We start from the raw sequence: 23,911 nt of genomic DNA, 5'->3' as shown, positions 1-23,911 counted from the left end.
CAGCAGCCTGAGGAGAACTCGTCTCCACATCACCTTAGGCAATCCAGCAAGTCAGGTATCGTATTCCACGCCAAGAGGAACACCAAGAATAATTATTCGTGTTTAACCTGTACAAGTGCCGAGCAAGGAATGCTTGATATATAACGGTCAGCGTCAAGGGGCATTGGTAAGACGGTTTACGAATACCAAATATTATAGATCCATTTAAACGTAGTATCCACGCGTAATTGCGACGCAACATGCAGAAGACGAAAACAGAATTTCGGAAACCATTTTTTGCTGCCGCAAGTACAAGTTAGACCTGGATAGATTTTGCTAGACCAATCAAATATTGGTTTTTCGACCTTCATTTGTTTGAAAGTAAGAGTGTTTCTAAATCAGTTGATGCGATTTCATCAGGACGTTATGAGTCAGGTTATCAATATCCTCGTAGTATACTGTGGTGACTAAAGTCGTGGGATAGCGGTATCCACATAAGCAGCTGGAGGACGTATCCCGTACACAGGTATAAAAGGGCAGTGCGCTGGCGATGCTATCATTTGTACTTGGTGGTTCATGGGAAATGTTTCCGACGTGGTTATGGCCGCTCACCGGGTATTAACAGACTTTAAATGCGGAGTGGAAGTTGGAGCTAGATTTATGGGACATTCCATTTCAAAAATCGTTAGGGAATTCAATATTCCGAGATCCACAGTGACAAGAGCGTGCCGAGGAAACGATATTTCAGGCATTACCTCTCACCACTGACAACGCAGTGGGCGACGGCCTTCACTTAACGACCGAAAGCAGCGGCATGTGCGTAGAGTTGTCGGTGCTGACAGACAAGCAGTGTTGCGTGGAATAACCTTAGAAATCATTGTTTGACATACGACAAACCTATCCGTTAGGACAGCGCGGTGAAATTAGGCGTTAATGGGCTGTGGCAGCAGACGACCGACGCGAGTGCTAACAGTATACGTCGCTTTAAGCTCCTCTCCTGGGCTCATGACCATATTGGTTGGTCTCTTTAACGACCGGAAAATCGTGGCCTGGTCAGATGAATCCCAATTCTAGTTGGTAAGGGCTGATGGTAGGGATCAAGTGTGGCACAGATCCCACGAAGCCATGGACTCAAGTTGTCAACAAGGCGTTGTGCAAGCTGATGGTTGCTCCATAATGGTGTGGGCTGTTTTTGCATGGAATGGACTGGGTCCTGTGGTCCAACTGAATCGATAATTGACTGGAAATGGTTATGTTCGGCTACTTACAGACCATTTGCAGCCAGGCAACGATGAAATTTTTATGGTTGGGTATGCGTCATTGCAGTGGGTCACAACTGTTCGCGGTTGGTTTGAAGAACATTCTGGACAGTTCGAACGAATGATTTGACCACCCAGGCCGCCCAACATGAACGCCATCGAACATTTATGGGACACAGTCGAGAGATCAGTTCATGCACCAAATCTTGAACCGGCATCACTTCCGCAATTGTGGACGGCTATAGAGGCAGCATGACCCGACATTTTTTTGCAGGGACTTCAACGACTCGTTGAGTTCATGCCACGTCGAGTTGCTGCACTACGCCAGGCAAAAGTAGGTTCAAATGGCTCTGAGCACTATGGGACTTAACATCTATGGTCATCAGTCCCCTAGAACTTAGAACTACTTAAACCTAACTAACCTAAGGACATCACACAACACCCAGCCATCACGAGGCAGAGAAAATCCCTGACCCCGCCGGGAATCGAACCCGGGAACCCGGGCGTGGGAAGCGAGAACGCTACCGCACGACCACGAGATGCGGGCGGCAAAAGGAGGCCCGATACGATATTAACATGTATATCATGACTTTTGTCACCTCTTTGTGTATTTAATGAAGAAAGAGTGCGATGGGTTACAGTGAACTCTTGATGAAATGAGTGGGGAGAGGTTAGATTTTTCAAGAAAAATGTTTAAAAGTCTTCTTTATCCACTCCAATCAAGTGCATTAATTACGCGCGTTGTGGGCAGAAAGAGAAGCGATAACTGGTCGAATATTATTACACCCAAACGTTTTGGAGGATTGGGTGGAAAGCTGCATAAAGGCTAAAGACATGTTCTTAATCATGTTCATGGAATTAGCAAATATTTTGCTATCAGCTATCGGTTGTATGTGACAGCCTTAACCGGTAGTGGGTGTAGCAGTTTACAAATTAGCCTTCTGCGCGGGATATAGCATTGTTGCCAAGCAGTTATATCTTAATAATTCAGTAAATGTATAAGCATTCGTGTACCGTTTTCCACCTCAAAAGAAAAGTCATAAGCTTCTTGTCAGTAAAATAAAAGAAATAAATAACTTCCAGGTCAGACCAATAGTTCTTTTACTTCGCTCCACACAAAATCACTTCGTCGACGCTAGGAGACCGTTTAAAAAGTGAGTAGCAACCTGACACCGCAGTCGGAACTCACATGTGGGAACAGCGTTTAAATGGAGCGAAAACTGATTGTGGAAGTTGAAACACCGGCAGCCAGAACAGCATATCCAGAACCGATATTAGACTTCTCGCATGACCAAGCAGAAGTTATGGGTCAAAAATTGTTTGGATCGCGTTGAATGTATCACTATCTTTACCATGCCTACCGGCTACGCTATGAACCAGTCCTTACCGTAGCACACGCTCCAGTATCTGTAGAGGATCTGTGAAGCACACGTTTGCTCATCGTTCATCATCGCTATGATAGAGATGCAGTTTACGTTAAGCAGCAGCACGTCCTTGCACTTCAAGGAAATGTCAGACTCGTGAACCTACCAGAACGGCGTTCCTGCCGCACCGCCAGTTGTTTGCTACTACGTGCTTGGACCTGTGAAAGCCACATTTCCTGCTACGTGTACGTTGAGTTGATGATGTTGAGGCGCGGTTCACACTGAGACGATACGATATGCGGTACGACATGGTGCAGTAAAGACCGCTCTTAGCGATGCTTATCGGTGCGACACTCGTCTTCCTACTGGGGTCGTATGTTATGCGATACGATATGCGATGGGACTCGCCGTTCGACAAGCAACGAGACAGCACGAATCAAGTTTCTGTTTCAGTTCCAGTCATGAGATCTTTTGAGAGGAGTTTATTATCACTTATCGTTATGTAAATCTCGAGAAACTGAAAAAGAAAAGGAAGTACAGACGTACAATGCTGTAGATATCAAACTAGTTCAGCTATGGTTCCTTTCGAGCTCTCCCATACGAACACAAATTCCAGGAATTATACAGATTGACTACTGCTCGCAGCTACTCTGACAGAAGCACGACACAAATTTTCTACTTGTTGTTTCTCCTGCTGGGAAGCAACTCATTACTGTAAGGCAGGTTGGTGAATGACGTCAAAATTACTACCATGAAAAGTTTTTTTTAGGATGGTACTTAATTCAGTGTGATAATTCATAATTAATGGTTGCATATTGATAACGCTAGGACAGTGTTTTTGCAACCGTTCAGTTTCGCAGAGTAATGTATGATTCTGTTTGAGTAGTATTCAGAAGAAACGTTGCTGGATTTGAAGTGAGATCAGTTACCATCGATGGTGTAGCAGAGGGTGGAAGAAGCCCATGATGATAATAAAAATCCTTGGCTTTGTCCAGCTGCTCATTGTAAGTAACAGGATTTTATCTTTTAGTTCTCTTTTGTGCCTGTCGCAGAGTTTCCTGAAATCAGGGAAGGAACATAGACGAAAACAGCATTCAGTCAGCATCATCATCACCTGACGTCTCCCGCTGTCTTTTCATTTCAGTAAGTTCTTCATTTCCAGCTTCGGCTTGTTTCGGCAGCAAACGAAAAAGAGAAACAGGAGGCAGCTCCGCACTCCTATAACAGGCGGCGTTGCTTACAGTCTCCAATGTCTCTTAGGTATATTCTCGAGAATGGAAAGAGGTATCGCTCTCCTTCCATAGTTGAAAACAATTTGAATATGTTAGTTATATTATGACCTAAAACACACTAAAATAAAGTGGACACTGACTTCATTCTTCGCTGTAAACTTTTCAAAATATTCACGATGTTTTACTTTACTTCGAAGCATCGCAGTAATTGTGGACCGTAACAATACTTAAAAATCGAATGAGAAAGACGTCATAGCGGAGAACACGCTCGGGTCCCAAGATAGAGGCTTTTAAGTTTAAACACATCGGATGACTTGAAAGTTCCGTCCCCCGTGTATTGTACAAGTAGCTTGGAGCGACCAGCAGTACGTATTGCGCCCAGCGATACGACAGAGAAACATATCGGTGATGTCTCTTCTGCTGTGTATCTGTGCGCTCCACCGATGTGGTTTGCTTTTGAGTCGTATCGCTTATCGCATCATGTATCGTATCGTCTGTGTGAACCGCACCTAGTCTTTCATGTCGATATCGCCCAGCATCAAGCGCCGTACGGTAGACTATAATTAAAATCTACTCCAGTTTCATATATCTAATCCGCAGTGTAAATGATACCCGTTGATTTAGCCAGCATGTTCTCGATTTGTAAGTAAGCAGATTAATAAGTTCTGAATTATGATGCATCAAACTATGTGTAGAAAATGTTAAACCTAACCTTTTTCCTCCCTTACACGTTGCATTCCAGGTAAACAATTGCATACAAACCGGTGATTTTATTGACAGTATAAATGAAGAATGGAGCGGAGTACTGTATGGTAACGAAACATCGGCAATGGGAAAACCAAAACAGAAGAGCATAGAAGCATTTGAGATGTGTTGCTACAGACGAGTGTCGAAAATTAGGTGGATTGATAAGGTAACGAATGAGGAGGTTCTGCGCAGAATCTGAGATGAAAGGAATATGTGAAAAACACTGACAAGGAGAAAGGATAGGATGGTAAGACATCAGGGAATAACTTCCATGGTAATAGAGGGAGCTGTAGAGGGTAAAAACTAGGGGAAGAGAGAGATTGGAATACGTTCAGCAAGTAATTGAGGACGTAGGTTGCAAGTGCTGCTCTGATAGGAAGAGGTGGGCAAAGGAGAGAAATTCATGGTGATCAAACCAGTCAGATGACTCAGAAAAAAATTAAAATATCGAACTTCTAAGCACCATTTTTTCACTAACCGAGTTTTCAGTGCTATTGTGTTCTTTATACTCTGTTGTTGCATGTCTCTAGACTTATCCCAAGTGTCAAGTAATAGAGAAAATATTTCAAATATTCACTGCTAAATGCCGCATTGTCTTTGTGTCAAGCAGTGATTCATTCTGTAATTCTAAGCTCCATGTGTCAGTGCGTCCTCCATCTAGTCTGGGGTGGCTTGAAGAGATAACACACAAGTTTTTGGTGAGTGGGCACGGCTTTTTGACCTGTGTTGGAATTACAAAGAAACCAAGAAAGATAAGCACTTCCTTTGTTCCACAGGATTTACACTCATTTCATTCCAAAGCTCGCAACTTGCTTCTTTGGTTTCATAGATGGTGCTGAAACGATTTCGAAATGCTGTGTGTGGAAACTCTCTCATACTCACCCATCTCAATTAGCTATTATAAATCCTTACTCTGAAACAGAATAAAGGAAAAATGTCGATGTATTCAAAGGAGGAAAGACCATGGCTGATGTATGCCATGCCGTACTTCACCTGAAAGACCAGCTGTTTTTATTAGTTGCAAAACAAAAAGACCTGTTGAAGTTTCCACTTCTTCCTTTACAGCACAGGGAGTTCTACAGTAAACTGCGCACCTGATTCCAAGAATGGGGATGTGTGAGAAACAGAAGTCAGTACCGAGCGTTTTTTTTTTCTGGAATTTAATTTAGTCAATCTTTTGTAAAACGTTAGAAGATATGAGAAATGGTTTTTGTTGACTACATTTCTACTAGTTAAAACACCATTACTGTACTCCCATTTCTGTGCTTAGATTATCACAAAAGAAACTTTGTGCATCCGTATTAACGACACTTCAAACAATAACTTTTTTTATTCGCACTTAGAATCAGCCGGTTTCTTGGTATGGCATTTAAGAACTTTCGTCGTAAATTATTAATTTTTTAATTTGCAGTGATGAGGTGTTCAGCATATTCTGTGGTGTCAGAATAATTTCCAAAATTTTTAATTTTAATAAGTTACGTACAGAAAGAGAGACATAGTTTTTTTTATTCTTCTGAAGAATGTGAGATTTGACAATTAGAACGCTCGAGATTTCCACTATTAAGTTGTGTCAAAGTGATTTTAATACTATCTACAAATTAAGGCAAATTTTGGCTACAAACAGTTTGGGGGGGGGGGGGGGGGACACGTTCTGTTTGTGTAGAACATGAAAAGTATCTTCAAAAACTGTGTGTGTGTGTGTGTGTGTGTGTGTGTGCGCACACACTTGCGACATTTGATGTAGAAATTAAATTGTCCGCGGTACATGTGAACCACTCCCTTTAAGGGGCTCCGGAAAGGCTCAAAATCATGAAAAGTTCAATTTTTACTTTTTTGCGTTTTCTGAATCTGCAGACTATTACCTATTAATAGATATATAATTTATTCAATTCCGAAGACTACAACTATTTTTAAATTTTTTTTGAAATGTGTTCTACATGGGCGTGACCCACTGTGGCGCTGTTAAACTGCTGTCAAATGGTGTTGTTATTAACGTCCGTGTTCATCAGGTACATTTTAGTGATGTGAGATAAAGTATGTGTTGTGGCTAACCTGTGATGGTTCAATATATATCGCTGGTGTGATTGTCGATTGTTTCATGTTTATTTACTCTGTCGTTATCTCGTAATTAATTCTGTTTGAGTCTCTGTTTTGTTGAAGTATAATAATGAGTAAAAGTAAAGTTATTAGAAATCCTCTGAAGGCATTTAAGAAAAGGAGAAATGTTGGAAAGCCAAAGGTATTTAGAAATATGGGAATGAAGATAGGTTCTAACATGGTACGAGCGATGCTTGCTTTAGACAAGGAACGCCTTCGGGCTGCAGACAGGGCTGTAAAGAGTCTAGAAATACAAGCAAGAGTAAACAGGAGGAGGAACAAGAGGGAGCTGGAGGAGGAGTTTGCAGAGGATGAAGATAATCCATCCTATGGACCTGGAATGCACTAAAAAGTTAATCCAATCTTTGTCGCTCGATTCCCAAAACTTTTATTTTCTCATACTAATTACATGTTTTCTAAGGATCTTCCAAACATATTTGTTTCAAACTTTCAGTAAATGTTACACAGTACCTTCTGCATAATTTAACACAGCCTTTTTCCAAAAAACTGTATATTTTTGAATATATAAATAAAAAGTTGCAAAATAATGTTGTGAATTTTCATTACAATTGAAAAAAAATCATCTTTAATAACTGAACTAAAATTTTGTAAAATCCCTGTGTTAAGTTGTAGCCCATATTCCAATAAATAATCTGTAAAAAGTTAAACTTCCTACCTCAAATACTTTGTGAGGAAAGATGTAATTTATAAGCGTTATTTTAACATTGCAAGTATAGGGCGTTCCGGAGCCCCTTAACCGCCTGGTTAAGGCTTCTCTCACTGCTCAAGTACACGAAGATGGCATTGTTCCATACATTCTTATCAGGATTAAAATGTTGAAGGGCTATGCTGACCACGGTGTGATGTAATGAATTTCATAGAATATTAAACACAAAATGGTGCCACACTAAAAGTTTCATAGAGTATGGAATTTTGAAGCGGAAGTACTGGTCACGTCATTCACGTGTCGATGCGGTGGTATTTGTACTGTGTTTTTACAGTCAAAGATTGTGGCCATTTCAATGAAGAATTTTGGACGCGAGAGCTGTAACCAAACTCTGTTTACGTTGTACTACACGAGCAAGGATCAAAATCATATCTGAAACTACATGAGTCAAATTTGACACTTTGTACACGACCATTTCACCGTCAAACATGACTTTGGACGCGAAATAACCAGATAATATAACCTATTACTGGTGCTGCGTGTGTCTAGATGGGAGGACTTATTTGGAGATAATTAATTCGTCCTTCTTTGCACGAGCGTCGTGTTTTGCATCTGCGTTCCATTAGAGAACTGATATTTATTATGTAAACTGGGCGGTGCTGGTATGGATATTCTGACGATGTCACCTTGTTGTAGAGCAATTGTAGCCTAATCGAAGTCAAATGATGTGTGTCTTGGAAGGTTAGAAATTTATACACGTGCTCCGAAGTATTCATGTCGGATCACGAAATATTCAAATCCTGTCATTATCGCATGTAAAGCATTTCTACGTCAGTTTTTTTTTTAAATACGTGAAACATTATACGTTATTATTGAGCTGACTGTTGGAAAGACTGTCCTGGTTCTATACGGATGAAAAAAAAAACTTTTTCTTCGTAAGTCATTCATTGTGGATCGTCTTTGTTTCGGTACTTCAGCATAAAACGGTGATATCAAAAGTCAAGTGGTTAGGATCGCATTCCAGCTACATAGACTAGTGATTGACATCGAATTTTTGTTTGTCAGCTGGTCCGCGGTCTGCGGAGAGAGTGTTAATTTCTTGAGGCACCTCGCTATAGCGAGACTTGGTAGATATGCTAACGCGTCAGTGTGGAAACGATTTGCGCTCGAAGAAAATTAGTTCCAATTTTAGCCACGAGGTGCAAATCTGGCGCTGTACAGCATCTCGTCGACGACCCGAGTGCTAAAAACTGGGTAAGCGGCAATTAATAATAAAAGCAACGTTATGCCTTTGTCACTTGCTTGATCTTTCCTGCCCACATCCCGTTGCTAATCCATTACATGTGAACGAGTTTCTCTACCTCTTTCTTTTATTCACAGGACCTCTGTGAATAGGTGCACTTTAATTATAACCACCTGGCATATAAGCTGAGCAGAGACGAGTGGGGAATCGTTTTAGCGACGAAATGGAAGCAAATGCGGGAAATCCACTGACGTAAGTGACTTTGATAAAGGTCAGATTTTTATGGCCCAGCGTCTGGGAACGAGCCTCCCGTAAACGGCGGAGCTGGTCGTCTGTTCATGAGCTACTGTCGCGAGCATGGGTGGAAAGTTATTGAAGGTGTACACGATAAGTTGTTGGACGTCAACGCTTCATCACAGGCTGGTGTCGTAGTTACAAGTGGCTGCGAGAAAGACAACGAAACCGCACTGTCCTTTTTTTTCTTGCAGCATAGCACCGAATGTTCTTTCTCACAGTCGATTGTTGTTTATAAAAGTATATTATTTCCTGAATGTTTATTAGACCATCGTATTAAATTTTGAAATCGATGAAGAAGTTTCGAGTTATTTGCTGACAGGGTATGTCTGTCTAAATGTTTGTTTAGAATATCGTATATAAATTTGAAATAAATCGATCAAGAACTTTTAGAAAGTTTTGGTAACGATCTTAAACAACGATTTGTCTTTATATAGTGGTGTAGATTACATGGCAACTATAGAACTAAAACCAGATTATTACCAAATGACGGAGAAAACAAGTCATACACGGATACAAAAGAATACCAGTTAACAATTTGTGCCACATATTATTAAATAGTACCTTCAGCCAGTTGAAAATGAGGAATTTTTTAAGGCATAGCCAACGTAACATGAGTTTCTACCACCAACTGAAATTTAGTCATTAGTTTACGAGTATCTGTTGAAAATAACTTTAGTTGTGATCTTCAGTTCGATGACTGGTTTGATGCAACTTCGTACGCTCGTCCATCGTATGCAAGCCTTTTCATTCCTACTAACTATTGCAAGCTACATCCACATCAAACCTGTTCACTGTACTCAAAACCTGGTCTGCCTCTTCAAATTTTACCCCCCGACTTCAGTCCATTGCCAAATCGACCATTCTATTATGCCTCAGGATATGTCGTATCACCCGATCGCTTCTCTTAGTCGTGTCATAACGCAAATAACTAAGTGTAAGAAACTTCGTGTTCCGGAATCATTTTTGCGTGCATCTTATTTGCTTCATCGTCCAGTAATAATTTATTTATAACGTGGAGTGTGACAGCGCAGATATTTCTACAAAATAATTGCGTTGTTTGAATTTTCCACAGCACTTCTTGTTGGTACAATTGTGACTTGCATGTCGACAGGCGAAATTTGATCTTTGTGTGCCCACGTCTGTAGTAAAAGGACGACTTCTGCAGAAATCCTCTTACATAGATTGCAGATTCACTCATTCTGCGTACGTTCCTTATTTATGCTGGCACACCTAAAGCCAGCTTACCTGAAATCTCCCCTTAGCTGGGCTGTAGGCATCAAAGAGTAGGCTCACGCCCAGGAAATCCCGTGCGCTTAAGCGCTGCGGCCAGCTGCTTCTCCGGACATTGCCTCTGCTGCTCGTCAGCGCTACCAGTAAGGCCCGCACCAATTTCCGCATGCAGTGCTCGAGCTTCCACTCTATACAAACTCCTATCATATACAGGGCGTCCACATTAAACCTCGATATCCTAATGCAATTTTGAAAAACTATGAGACGTATGCGAATGATTAATTAATATACTTCTAGTTCGACTCCATTTGTATCCTGTACAATGTCAAAACAATACTCTGTGTCAGCCCATGTGCGCACAAGCATGTCTGCGGTGATGGAGGCCATTGCAGTCAGAGTTCTTCTGCGGGGATGCTAAGGTTACGTACAGGCGAGGCACACACAATGTCTTAACACATAACATCACAGGAAGAAACCCAGAAGCATTATTTCGTGACCACTTGGTTGGTCCATCTCGTCCTATTCATTCCACAAAGTCCGATAATGTAATAAGCTTCCCACTTTTGATGAAGGATGCGTCGTCAGAGAGAAAAATTTCGTTGATAGCTGGGGTTTTGCCCAATCCGATCCAGCATCTCAATAGCAAACTCGTGGCGAAGCTGCCAAATCATTTCGCTTCCAATGCTAGCACAGTTTGAACTTCGTGGGCGTGTAGGCGAAGTCGTTCATGCAGCATCTTGTGAACTGTCGAGGAAGGAATGTTTAGCTTCGTGATGCTCGTAGAACTGATTTTGATGGTATACTTTGAAAGCTCACTCAAGTCTCTTGTACCACTTCATCAGATTTGTGTTTTCTGCCAGAACCTGTCTTGCCTGTTTACGTCCCAGTGACCAGGAGTTTGTCATACCGAGCCTTAACGTTTGGTGACTCCGAAATCTACGTGGGAAATTTCTTTGGACAGCAGTGGGTGCTTTCGTTTCCGCGTACCACACCACGCATTGGGCTTTTGCTTGAGGTGTAGTTATTTCTGGTGGTTACTTAGCACCTGAGACAAAACAAAAGGAATCGTTTAGGGAAAAAATCTACCGATATTTTGAGTACATAAGTGTACCTATGTCTTATAATTCATTTTTTAAAGTGCATTTGGAAATAAAGTTGGTTTCATGTGGACACACTATATATGGCCTACTGCAGTCATCCATCCTGTCTACACTCTTTGCCATGCGGAAGGAGACGGATCTGACATAATTAGATATAGGTACAGTAGGACGCTCATATAAGTATGGCAGCGGAGGTCGGGTGCTTGTGAGATATAAACTGAAGTAAGCGACGATCTGATTTTTGTTCTGTACTGGAAGGGAATTGAGAACAGCTCGGGCAATGTTTCATCGCATTGTTGAAACTTCACGGAGACCATGAAGATGAGTCACCGCTACCGGCCTTGACACGTCCTCCCTGTAACGGTTGTTGTCCAAATCACCGGTTGTGCGAACCGGTGATGATAGTGTTCTGCACATGTGACTCTTCATAGTACCTCGCAAGGTGCGGGTGCGTGTGACGATGTATGCATTGTGGCAACTTTAGTTCACCTCAGAGCCTCCACACACGGGTACATACTTTGTGATGCTATACTTAGGCTCGGGGAGTTTGAAAAGACGTAGTGCCACTACTGTGTTGTTGGGTGCACCGCTGTCAGCGCGCCTTCCTCTGCTGCTGCGTCGAGGGAAGCCGCAACAACATTGTCGCCGTGCTGCCAGTCAGTCCCTGGTGCTGCAGAGTGGTCGCACTGCCCGTGTGGTTACCTGCCCTGCTGCATGCAGGCCCATTTTCACAACTGTGACAATACCGTCAGCTCCATCTTCTTATGTGACGTAACGTTGTTAAACGTTTTACGTACTTGATCGCATTTAACCCTAGAAATGGTAATATACGCTAGGATTAATCTGACCCTGGAGTTTTTTTGTTTGTTACTGCGCGTGCGCCACTGCATAAACAGAACCCGCTTCCACCAGTGTAAATTCAGTTTCGAATGAGGTCTAGTAGAGGACGGACGGTCGAAGTTGTGAGTGTTGTTTAATTAATAGGACAGAAATACAGGGTGTCCGAAAAGTTTCCCTGATTACATAAATTGGTAACTCAGGATAGAAATAAGATACAAATATGAAACTGGTGTCCAATTGTTTATAAGCCATCAAAGTTTTTTTCACACATCAGTAAACTTCCACATGAGCACCCTTGGTAGCACGTAGCACATCTAGGCGATATTCAGTTTCCGTCCACACATTAGCCAACATCACTGGAGGGATCGATTCAACGGCTGTGGTTATACGTTGCCGCAGGGTTTCAAGATCTGGTACACGTGTTCGGTAGACCTCGTCCTTGACATAACCCCATAAAAAGAAGTTTAATGGGGTTATGTCAGGAGAAAGTGGAGGCCAAACCGTTGGCCCATCACGACCAATCCATCGCCCAGGAAAGGTCATATCGAGATAGGCACGGACGTCCAAACCCCAATGAGGCGGTGCACCGTCTTGCTGAAACAAGACATCGGGGTGATAATGAAGCAGCTGAGGAACAGCATACAGTTGCACCATGTCCAGGTACACTGCAGATGTGATGGTAGCCTCAGCGAAGAAGAATGGCCCGATAATTCGATCGTGCAATAGCTCGCACCAAACATTCACCTTTGGACTGCCTCTGGTGCACTCCATGACCTCGGCAGGAGGTTGTGAAGCCCAAATGCGCACATTATGGCGATTCAGTACTCCACTGACAAAAAATGTCGCTTCGTCGGAAAAGGAAATTCATATGAGATAACCATCATCGTCCTCAATACGTGATAGCATTTCGACCGCAAAGTCATATCGACGTGTACTGTCATTGGGCAACAAGGCCTGAACGAAACAATAAACGTTTGTGTAAAATCTGCTGAGGTTCTTGGTCTACCAGACCTCGCAAGGTCAGCAACCGATCCTGTGTTCTTGAACTTCTCATACCAGGCTTTAATGCTCCTGACATCAGGTGGATTCCTTCCAAATGTTGTCTGGAAGTGTCCGTGCACTGTGGTTGGTGATCGTGTCTCATGGTACCATAGGACACACTGCCTTTTCCTGATTGGTTAACATGGCTTCTTGGGCACTGCACCTCATCCACTACTTACGCACTGCGAACCTAAAACAGCAAAAAAAAAAAAAAAAAAAACTTCGATAGTTGTAAACAATAAACAAGTTTCATGTCTGTATCTTACTTCTAGCCTGAGTTATCAATTTATGTAATCAGGGAAAGTCTTTTCGGACACCCTGTATTTTTTGAAGGGTCGCTCTGACTCTGTACTCCAGATTGTGTAATTGTTCTAACTCTGAGTGTGAAGTACATTTATGTGAAAATGGTACGTCGAAATGACATGTTACTAACGGAAGTTACGGGAGTTGGAAGAATTCAGTCGTGAAAGTGACGCAAACGACTTTACTGATGAACATGAATCTGAAGCTGATGCTCCTGCGGCATTTACGGACAGAGTTTCTGATCAGTCTGCCGAATCTTCAGACTACGACGAAGAAATTACAGTCGTTCACTGTAAGAATGATCATTGTTGAAACAAAGCGTCCCTAGTAAAGGCCGGCCAATTGCCGGTAACATTGTAGTCAATGTTCCAAGAGTGTGGAAATAATGAATGTGAATGGATTTATAACCAATTGAAAACACTTCAAAATACATTGATAAATGTGCATTTTATTAAATGAATAGCATTTTCATCTAATGAAGCTGCAAATAGTCTTCAGCTCCAGATTTTCATAATTGAAAGGCGTCCATGATAGTTTTTACTTATCTCCAATTTGGATGCACTAATACCAATATTGGTTGAAAAACAACACGCCAGAGGTGAAATAAAAAGTGTTTGGTATATCAGACTGCAATTTCATTATTAAATATTCTATATTCAGGCGATTTCTCCAGCAAATAATTTAGGGGTCACTGTGGCAGTAGGGTAGTTTGAGCTCGAAATCGGTCTTTCAAATGGAAAATTGACAACTGGAGCTGTTGCTGCTATCACTATATGTGATCACGCTTAGCCCGCATCTTCGTGGGGTTGGATGCATGAGAATATTCGGTGAAAGCCAGTGGAATTATAGTCCTGTTTAAATTAGTTGGCGTTTGACAGCAGGCGGCATGGACTGCTCTCACCAGCAACACACCAGAGGGTCCCTAGTACTTCCTGTTCCCGCTGTGTGGCCACTTCAGCTGTGTAAAACATTGTGTGCCCGCAGTTCCGAAGTAGGGAACTTCTCCTAACGCGAAAATTTCACCGTTTTGCAATAAACAAACATATTTACCGTCTCCATGAAAATTAAGAATATATTTTTGACGCGCTTAGCGGCATAACTTCATTTGCAGGAGATACTTTAAAGCGATTTTCTATCGCTGCGGAGGACAGAGCGCTGCGATGGCTGCCTGCAGACAGTACTTGTTCGCACCTTAAACGTGAGATGCTAACTAATTTAAATCAGACAATATATACCATTCCTTACAAGGAAGATGTTCCAGTTCCTTGAGAGATGATGGGGGAGGTTGTGATAATACCTATAATCTCGACAGTGTTCAAATCTGATGAATGTGAACATCAACAAAGGTGTGATATTTCATCCTCAGTCTCATGAGACCAATCGTCGACGCTTCCACCCGTGTAAGTGAGAATATTATCACCCCTGAGGATGCAATTATTTGTTGAGGGCGGTGCCTAAACAGCTAAATGAAGACGTCCACTTAAAATTTGTCCATTGACCTCGCTAGCTACCGATCTTACCTTCCTAAACGCGGTACAGATTGAAAACAATCTGTGCCCGTTCTTAGGTTGTCCGTGTACAAATAGCCTGTGCGGCTTGGCGGCTCAGTCGATGCTGGCCAGGCTACAGACCCAGATGCCCTGAATTCGTTACTCGGGCGGCAAATTATTTTTTCTGTCTCTTGTCGCTTTGTTCATATCTGGCAGTCATTTATTAACCTGAAAAATGCCAAGTTGCTGTTTCGACTGAAGTTAAAACTAGGTAATTCATTTCTAAGATCGGAGGAAGGCAACGACATACCACTTCCAACAGGATCATGACTGGTAAAGCACTGTTGTGTTCAAATTACTCTTCTTGTTATACCATGTTGTGGGGAAAAGTGACAAGACTGAAACCACGTCTTTTCAGACGAGTACCATTCTGCTTACAGGATCATAATGGACGAGCCCCTGTCTCTAGTTCCAAAGATAACGAAAGTTGTTAGAATGCATTCGCCATCGTCATTTAGGCACCGCTCCTGGCCAGTCATTATTAAGGTGTGCCATTGGGTACACAAAACTATCACCTCTGGTTCGCATAGCCCGTTACCTGGACAACAGACGTTACAATTGTGTCGTGTCAACCCCGGTGGCTTTGTTCTATGTTAGGTCTTCGTAACGTTCTCTTTCAACAAATTGACGCAGAACCGCACGTTTTTCGTGCCGTCTTGACCCCCCGGGGACGCAGATGGTGTATGCTGTTGCCCTGGCCAGCACGTCCTCCTAATCTCTCATTCTTCGGAAACATCTTGTCAGGGATTAGCGAGAGGGTGACACTCCACAACTCGACAGCGCTACGGTTGATGAACTCTGCCACACGGCTGAAGCAGACGGAATGACGTACACGTATCTCTCATCTGAGCTCGGTTGACTGGGCTCCCAGCCGGGTTTGAGATGCGTTGTTGGCGCCAAAAATTTCACCTTATGTACACCCCCAGATCACTTGTAAATTATGACATTGCATTCTTCCTACTACGCTGCATACACACAGTAAGTAAAATTTCGGTATTTGCTATATATCTTAGTGTTGCACATTGTCATTTGCAAACATTTGCGAAGATGATAGGGAACCTTATCATGCATTATGTAATTTTGTTAAACGATTACGTAAACGTTGTATTTGATTCATCGAGTTCGAAGGAACTGTGTAATAAATTACAGAACTTTAGAAAGTGTTGATAAACATTTACAAATAGAACAGAAAGACAACTCAAAACAGTCCATTATGCAAACGGCTGATCCAATTTCGTGGACACTACTCTCTAGACGCAAATTGAGCTCTGTAGTCTCTTCAGTGGCATTGTTCATTGTGATAGAGCTAATGACCGGGTCTGTGTCAATCAGTGAGTTTATTTTTCATCCATAACTGTGTTCAGGAGTCGAAGTTTTCCCCTGTACTCCGTACGATGCCTTCTGGCAGTTTTGCGACTTTTGCGAAGAGTGCGGCGCCGACAATTTGCCTTTTACTTACAAGATGGTAAATCGACACCACGACGATCATAGATCTTATGTCGGATTTTTTTTGGAAATTTGTGGTAAGTTCCTATGGGACCAAACTGCTGAGGTGATTGGTCCCAAGGCTTACACACTACTTAAACTAACTTACGCTATGGACAACACACACATCCACGCCCGAGGGAGGACTCGAACCTCAGACGGGGGCAGCCTCGCGAACCGTCACAAGGCGTCTTGACCGCGCGGCTATCCCGCGCTGCGTTATGTCGGCTCGCAGGAAATACAGAAATTTTAATTCGGAGCAATTAGGTTTCGAGTCAGCAACAGTGGGAATGAAGCGACTACTATTACCATAGAAATAAAATAAAAATGCCAGTGATACTTTTTAGTAATACATTAGCAGTCGAGGCCATGCTTTTCCTTTTCGATTTTTAAGAACAGGGCTCTTGATAGCTAATAGACGGAAACCGGTAACGTTGGGGGGGAGGGGGGGGGAGCCTTTGACGTTGTGTATATTTGAATTATGTTGTTGTGCTTTGTGGTCTCCAGTTCCGAAGACTGAAGCTTCTTTGCAGTATGCATAAGTTATAATACAATAACTGGAAATGAGAAGAAGTCAGCTCTCCAAGTTAGTCCATCCTACGCAGGCCTCTTCATCTCTGATTACCTACTGCAACCTACATCCATTTGAACCTATTTACTAATTCGAGCTTTGGTCTCCCTTTACAATTTTAACACCGCCCCCCCCCCTCCTCCCCCCGCGCGCAAACACTTCTATACATTATAAAACTGACGATTCCTGGATGTCTCACGGTGTGTACTATCAATCGATCCCTTCTTTTAGTGAGTTGTACCAAAATTGTATGTTCCCAGTTCTGCACAGAACCTCCTCATTAGTTACTCGATCTACCCATACATTCTTCAGCATCCTTCTGGAGCACCACATTTATAAAGATTGTTTGCAGTATACTTAAGTTGTAACACAATAATTGGAAATCAGAAGAATGGCCAGATTAGATATTAGATTAGATTAGTATTTGTTCCATAGATCATAAATACGACACTTCGTAATGATGTGGAACGTGCCAGGTTAATAAAAGGTGTCTATACAAGATATTACATTACACAAAATATTACATGACACTATATTTATTGTGGGGGTTGGGGAAATTACCCACTTACTTATCCAAAAATTCATCTAATGAGTAGAAGGAGTTGCCATTAAGAAATTCTTTTAATTTCTTTTTAAATGCTATCGTATTGTCCAACTCTGTACGCTTCATATGCACATTGGTACCGCCATTATGTGCCGGAAGGTGCTGAAGAGGGACACTGCTCTGTGTTCCTATAGCATTGCGTAATGTATAACGTGGTCTTCAGGTCGTGTTGAACGAGTAATAAAACTGCCTTGCCTGTAAACGTTACCGTCATTCCGCGCATGCCGCAAGTGTAACGTGACCACGGAGTGGTTGGAGGCTTAAGCCGTCGGCACACGGACCGTGCTGTCGAAAGTTAACGTTGAGCGTGCCAAGTTCAACGTGCTGCTGAACGCTCAGGAACGATGCCACTTGTGCATACGGTACGTGGGCCCCAACGTGGTATACGCGATCGCAACGCACTAGAGCGGCAGTTGAGGAATGTTTCTAATTCGTAAATCACACTGTTTACTCAACGGGCGCGCGTAAAATTCCCACGTTAGCTCTATTAAAACGCACATTTCCTCCATCGTTCACGAAAAGGAAAGTACCATGTCCAATCAATAAGCACACTTCATAACTACTCCTAAACCGTAGCAGAATCTTTGCAACATGTGAGTTATGAAGCGTAAAAGAAAAAGGAGGAAAATATCTTTATACAAGTAGCGCAAGCTGTCCTTTAGATTAAGCCAATCGAACAAAGTCACCCCTCAAAAAAAGGTGAACTTATATTTACATAACATCAAATATTATAGTATATACTTATATTAAACTAATAATAAAGTATCAGAACCTAATAAAAACGCGAATGTTAGGAAAAAAATTTGGTTGTGTCAAGACGCGAACCACCATCTCAACAAAATTACTCCGTGTTGGCCAGTGCCGCTACTCATTACGTTAAACCGACATCAAACCTTTCGATCTTAATCTTAGTATCTTACACCTTGCTGAAAACCTTAATCGTAGATATGTTATTAACTGAAACAATGCGCTTTGGGTGGATATTCAGTGTGTCGTTGCCTTCAAATAGCCTACTCTCATAATATGCAACTTACAATAATTCTTTTGCCACGAATATTATGCTTCTCATTATTTTATTGGAACGAATCACACATTTAACAACGGGTTTTCCAGTGATTCTCAATTTGCTGGTGCTCAGAAACGGCATATTTATATACATGTAGGCTTGAAATGAATGCCAATATGGCGCCTCACAACTCTGTATTGAAGGGAGACGGCGTGCGTGTGACGTAGGTGGCGTTGTGCTATCTCATTGGTCGACGCTCAGACGCACGCTCAAAATATCTGACATGCCAGATATTGCTCTGCACGTTCGGAAAGACTACCGAACGTGCTATTCCACGCTGTGACGTCAGAAACTCGGCACGCTCAACGTTCGGATGCACGGTCCGTGTGCCGACGGCTTTACACGGAGCTGCGGTCGTAGACGGTGTAGGTGTCTGGCTCCCTTCTGTCATCATTAGACGGCCAGGAAAGGGCGACACACGGCGGTGTCGCCCCACCTGACATCCGATCGGGCAAGACGGGTCAATCAGGCGCCGTCCAAATTGGAAGACTACCGAAAGGGGCGCCAGCCCTCCCCCCTTTATTCCTCCCCCCCCCCTCTCTGTCTCGCACGCGTTACTGATATAAAACCATGAAACAACATTTAATCTGATTTCAAACATTATTTATTGTCTTGTATACCCAATTCAACATGGCCCTGAAACAGCGTATTTTCCTTAAGATGGCATTTGGCTGTCAGATAACTTCCAACGAAGGTCGACCTTCAACTGATCGCACTAACTGGCGGAAGTTTCGTCATTTTACTCTAATAATCATTTTAGTTGAGCGGAAATGCGTCCGCCACTGCTGATTTTGTAAAAAAAAAAAAAAAAAAAAAAAAAAAAAAAAAAAACACACACACACACACACACACACACACACACACAGTCTGCTGATGCTGACCCATTTGTCAAGAATGAACTTCAAAATGTTAACCTAGCCCAAACAGTTACCAATTCAGATTTTATCTTTTGTATTACACTCAAAATTGAAAACAAGTACTTGCAAGTAATTAGCAGAAGTATACTACAGCAGGAAACATTTCGTTGAAAAATTTACAGGTGCTCAGTTCGAGGTGTCCATTATTGATAATCTGCTTAACACAATGTATTCCGCCGTTGTAGAAAGTATTAGAATGAATTTCTTGGAGTTGCGTTGCCTTCTTAGGCCTTAATAAATAAATTTCTAACAACCATTTCTCTTTCCCGACGTTCGCCGCCGAAACGTTAAATTGTTCTAACCGCAGTCCGTTAAGTAATATTACGACAAATTAAACAACTTAAAGTAATATTGGAATACACTTCATGGCCAAGGAGTACACTGTAAATATGTTTTCAAATAACAGTTTTGTCAATTTCAGTATTTTTTTCTGTGCAAAATTTGGTAAAATAACTCTCTTTAATAGTTACCATACAAATACGCAGATTGTTTGGTTCAAATGGCTCTGAGCACTATGGGACTCAACTGCTGTGGTCATAAGTCCCCTAGAACTTAGAACTACTTAAACCTAACTAACCTAAGGACAGCACACAACACCCAGCCATCACGAGGCAGAGAAAATCCCTGACCCCGCCGGGAATCGAACCCGGGAACCCGAGCGTGGGAAGCAAGAACGCTACCGCACGACCACGAGATGCGGGCGCAGATTGTTTCTAAGGTGCTTAGTTATTTTAACTGCCACCATTTACAGAGGCCTCAATGCGATAGTCTCATTATTTGGAGCCTCCAATTATCTTATGAAACACAAGATGTGTGCTCAACATGTGCCGTGTCGTCGCCACCGAGCGGACTGCGTGCGGAGGCAACACCGACTCAAAGGAAGGCCTCGGCGCTTGTTGGTGACGTCACGTCAGCTAGGCACGGCGAACGCCAGATCTGTTGCAGGCATACTCACAATGTGGTGTCTCCCTCTCTGACACAGGAAAATGTGAAACTATTGGCGGTAGTTGACCAACACACATTGTTCTGAGAGATTTCTGCAATCAGTTAATTGTGCAATTCATTACACCTCTTAACAAATAGTGTACTCCTGAACTTAAATTTCCACCTGTTTTAAGGATTGACATACAAAAACAACTTCATGGTCCAGCAGCAACAGAATTCGTGCTTCTTTACCTTATTTGTAAATCTGAGGAAGTTACGTTTGTACTGGGTTGCTTTTACAAGAAACTGTAAACATATTGGTGCTCTTCTTGAGGTATCTTGGTTGACTATGGGGTGAGGAGCACTGAATGTTAATGAACAAAAATTGTACACGTTGGGGGAGGGGGTGGGGGACAGAAGAAGAGGCAAAAAGAGAGATACTTGTTTTATCAAATAATTTTTTTTATCTTATAAAGTTTCTCCTTTCAGTTGCAAGAGGGGAATATTTATCTTTTCTAATGTGCATGTTTAAAAAAGTTTAAGCTCAGCAGTATTTTCGATGTATGAAGCTATTTTGTTTCCTGTTTAGAATTCCTTTCGTTGAAATAGACTGTAATCTAATGACTGGCAACAGTTGTACATTTACACATGTAAATTAATTCACATTTCCAGTGACGATGACAAGCGAAAATTAATAAATAATTAAAAGAAACGAGTTAATTTTAAGGGGGTTGGGGTAAGTTTCGATAACAAAATGGATCAAGTAAATATAGTTACTTGAATGTAAAATTTCCGAAGCTTGCAATGGGGCAAACCATCTTCTCATATTGATCTACGTTTGTTTCGACAGCATTCAGTAATACAGAACTATGATCCTCATTTGTAGCTTTACGATAGTAAGAAAATCTTTAATCTAAATAAAACTGCAGAATCCAAAACAGTACCAAACAGTTTGTCCAGAAATAAGAGATTTATAGTGATAAGCACGCCCACGAGTTTCTGCCTGGAACAGACCTGGCGTTCGCCGTGCCTAGCGGAAGTGACGTCAGGCCTTCTTTTGAGCCGGTGTTGGTGGATGGGAGCGTGCGTGTATCTACGCATCGTACTACTGAAGTAGCTATAAGTTATACAACTTATACATTGTGCAACGGATTTAGTACTTCTTTTTTTTTTTAATAAAAAAGAAGACCCATTCTTTACTTCACCCTCTTAGGGAACGATTCTTTTATTTACTTTGCAAAGTAGCCTTTTATCCTCTTCACGGTTGAAGTTATCTCCACACTATATTTCTTGAAAATCAGTTCATCCGTTTGGTTGTGAAAACTTAACAGAATTACTTTCGCATTCAATAATATTAGCGCTGAAGTGTAGATTAAAACACGTTGAGCCGCGGTTGTCTAACGGTTCTAGGCGCTCAGTCCGGAACGGCGCGACTGCTACGGTCGCAGGTTCGAATCCTGCCTCGGGCATGGATGTGTGTGACGTCCTTAGATTAGTTAGGTTTAAGTAGTTCTAAGTTCTAGGGGACTGATGACCACAGATGTTAAGTCCCATAGTGATCAGAGCCATTTGAACCATTTTTGAAAACACGTTGAGGATTGTGTAACCATTGCATTGAATCGTATAACGTGGAAGTTCAAAGCTCAAAAAAGGAACTAGCGTTTTCAAAGAGTAAATTTGTTTCGCTAATTCATGTTGTTGTATTCGGTACACCTTGTCACCCACTTGAAAAAATTAGCAGGGCCATCTGTTGGTTCTTTGGTTTACCACTCTCTGAGGATCGTCTCACTGAGGTAAACATCCGAACTATTACGCTGAGCTGACGATTTCAGATAAAATTTTAGTTTACGACATCACCTTCGTAAGAAAAGGTCGCTGGCTGCTTCTATGACACTATACCCCCTTCCTGGAAGATTACTGACTCCTAATTATTTTCTCGTGTAATTAATTTATGTTGTGGCGAAGTAACTAAAGCGCTTACCTCCACCAACAGCGCTATGCGTGGTGTACAAACCAATCTTGAGTGCAGTTTCACTTTTACATTTAAAATGCTACAAGTGATCCATATAGAAAATAAACTTTCTTAGGGGAATATTATTTATCTGTTTCAAAATCTGTGTGTTACATTATTTCTTTACATTAAAGAGGAGGTCACTAAATGAAGATACTGTACATCTTTCTGCGTAGAGACTAACGTCTGTCAAATGTCGCATAATTTTTCTATGAGGTGATGATGGTAAATTACGTCAGTGGTGGACCGCAATAGCAAATTATTTAAAAGAAGCAGAAGCCACCACTATTTAAGGAGATGTTGTGTCAAAATAATGTGTTCATTGATGTTTATAGCTGTCTGAAATTTTTACGTCCATGATTTATTTTATTTATTTTTTGATTTATTTGAGATACATATTCCATAGATCGAGTATGGCGTGATTACGCATGGATGTGGAATGAGTCAAAGCAGATACAATATAAATATCATACAATACAATACACACTGGTATACTTGAATGAACCCAGTTTGCCACACTGGGATTAAAACATCCTTTTATTTTATATCGTTCACTTGAGTGAATAAAATTTAGAGAAGTGAGCAGCTAGGATTTTTTGTCCTGCTAGTTCTGCTCTTGTGAACTACTGTTTCACAGAAATAGTGACACTAAGTTAAATGCAGTGTTTTCACCTCTTCCAGACAGAGTCGCCCAGGCGCATCTGGTAGCTGTGCAGTGAAGTGTGCTGGTCTCCACGCATGCCGTTCCTCGGCTCCAATATGTCCTCAAGGCTCTCCTCCATGTTTTACACTGTGGAGGTTGGCGATACCAAGTTTACTATCCTCAAACGTTACCAAAATCTGAAGCCCATTGGATCTGGAGCACAGGGTATAGTTTGGTAAGTACACTTAAAGTACTTCCATCCAGTCTTTCATAACCTGTTTGTAGAAGTCGTTGCTGCTGCTGCTGATGATGATAATGGTGTAAAACCCACAAAATTTATGCCAAGTTATATGCATTTAACAAATTTCGTCCAAAGCTGTTCAAATAGGTGCAGACATTTTCAGTAAATACTTTTTATGAAGTGTCTCATTATTCAGAATTATGTTTACTGGTAACTATGATTTTATACACATTCTGTGAAAGTGTCTTCCTGAGCATGTAACTGCAGCTTTTGTTATTGACTTTTATGTGAACCAGTGAATTTCCTGTCCCAATGTAATTTGTTTAGTAAGCATACTGGTATGTTTTTTCCCACTTTTCTACGTGACTTCAATACATGTTATGTGGTTGAGTCTGTGTAACCCAAACCAGTCATTTTTCTCCGTCGACAGAATATCATTTTCATTGAAACAAACCTGTGTTTCATTCTATGAGGTTTCAGGGTTGCAGCCCTAATCATGT

The 23,911-nt window shown here is 41.8% G+C and overlaps 1 protein-coding gene across 9 annotated transcripts in view; it reads left to right on the top strand.

The window, feature by feature from the left end:
• LOC126237282 (stress-activated protein kinase JNK) overlaps nucleotides 1–23,911 on the top strand; it is a 1,031,804-nt gene that overhangs the window by 916,821 nt on the left and 91,072 nt on the right. For 8 of the 9 annotated variants that reach the window (XM_049947220.1, XM_049947222.1, XM_049947219.1 and 5 more), the window contains one exon: nucleotides 23,209–23,405. In XM_049947220.1, coding sequence (XP_049803177.1) covers nucleotides 23,266–23,405 — 140 coding nt within the window. In that variant the 5' untranslated portion in view covers nucleotides 23,209–23,265. Of the gene's footprint in view, nucleotides 1–23,208; nucleotides 23,406–23,911 lie in introns of those variants that run through there. The other variant, XM_049947227.1, reaches the window with a different exon arrangement.

Source organism: Schistocerca nitens, chromosome 2, assembly GCF_023898315.1.
Source record: "Schistocerca nitens isolate TAMUIC-IGC-003100 chromosome 2, iqSchNite1.1, whole genome shotgun sequence".
NCBI classification, from domain to species: domain Eukaryota; kingdom Metazoa; phylum Arthropoda; class Insecta; order Orthoptera; family Acrididae; genus Schistocerca; species Schistocerca nitens.
This window is presented reverse-complemented; position numbering and strand designations above follow the sequence as displayed.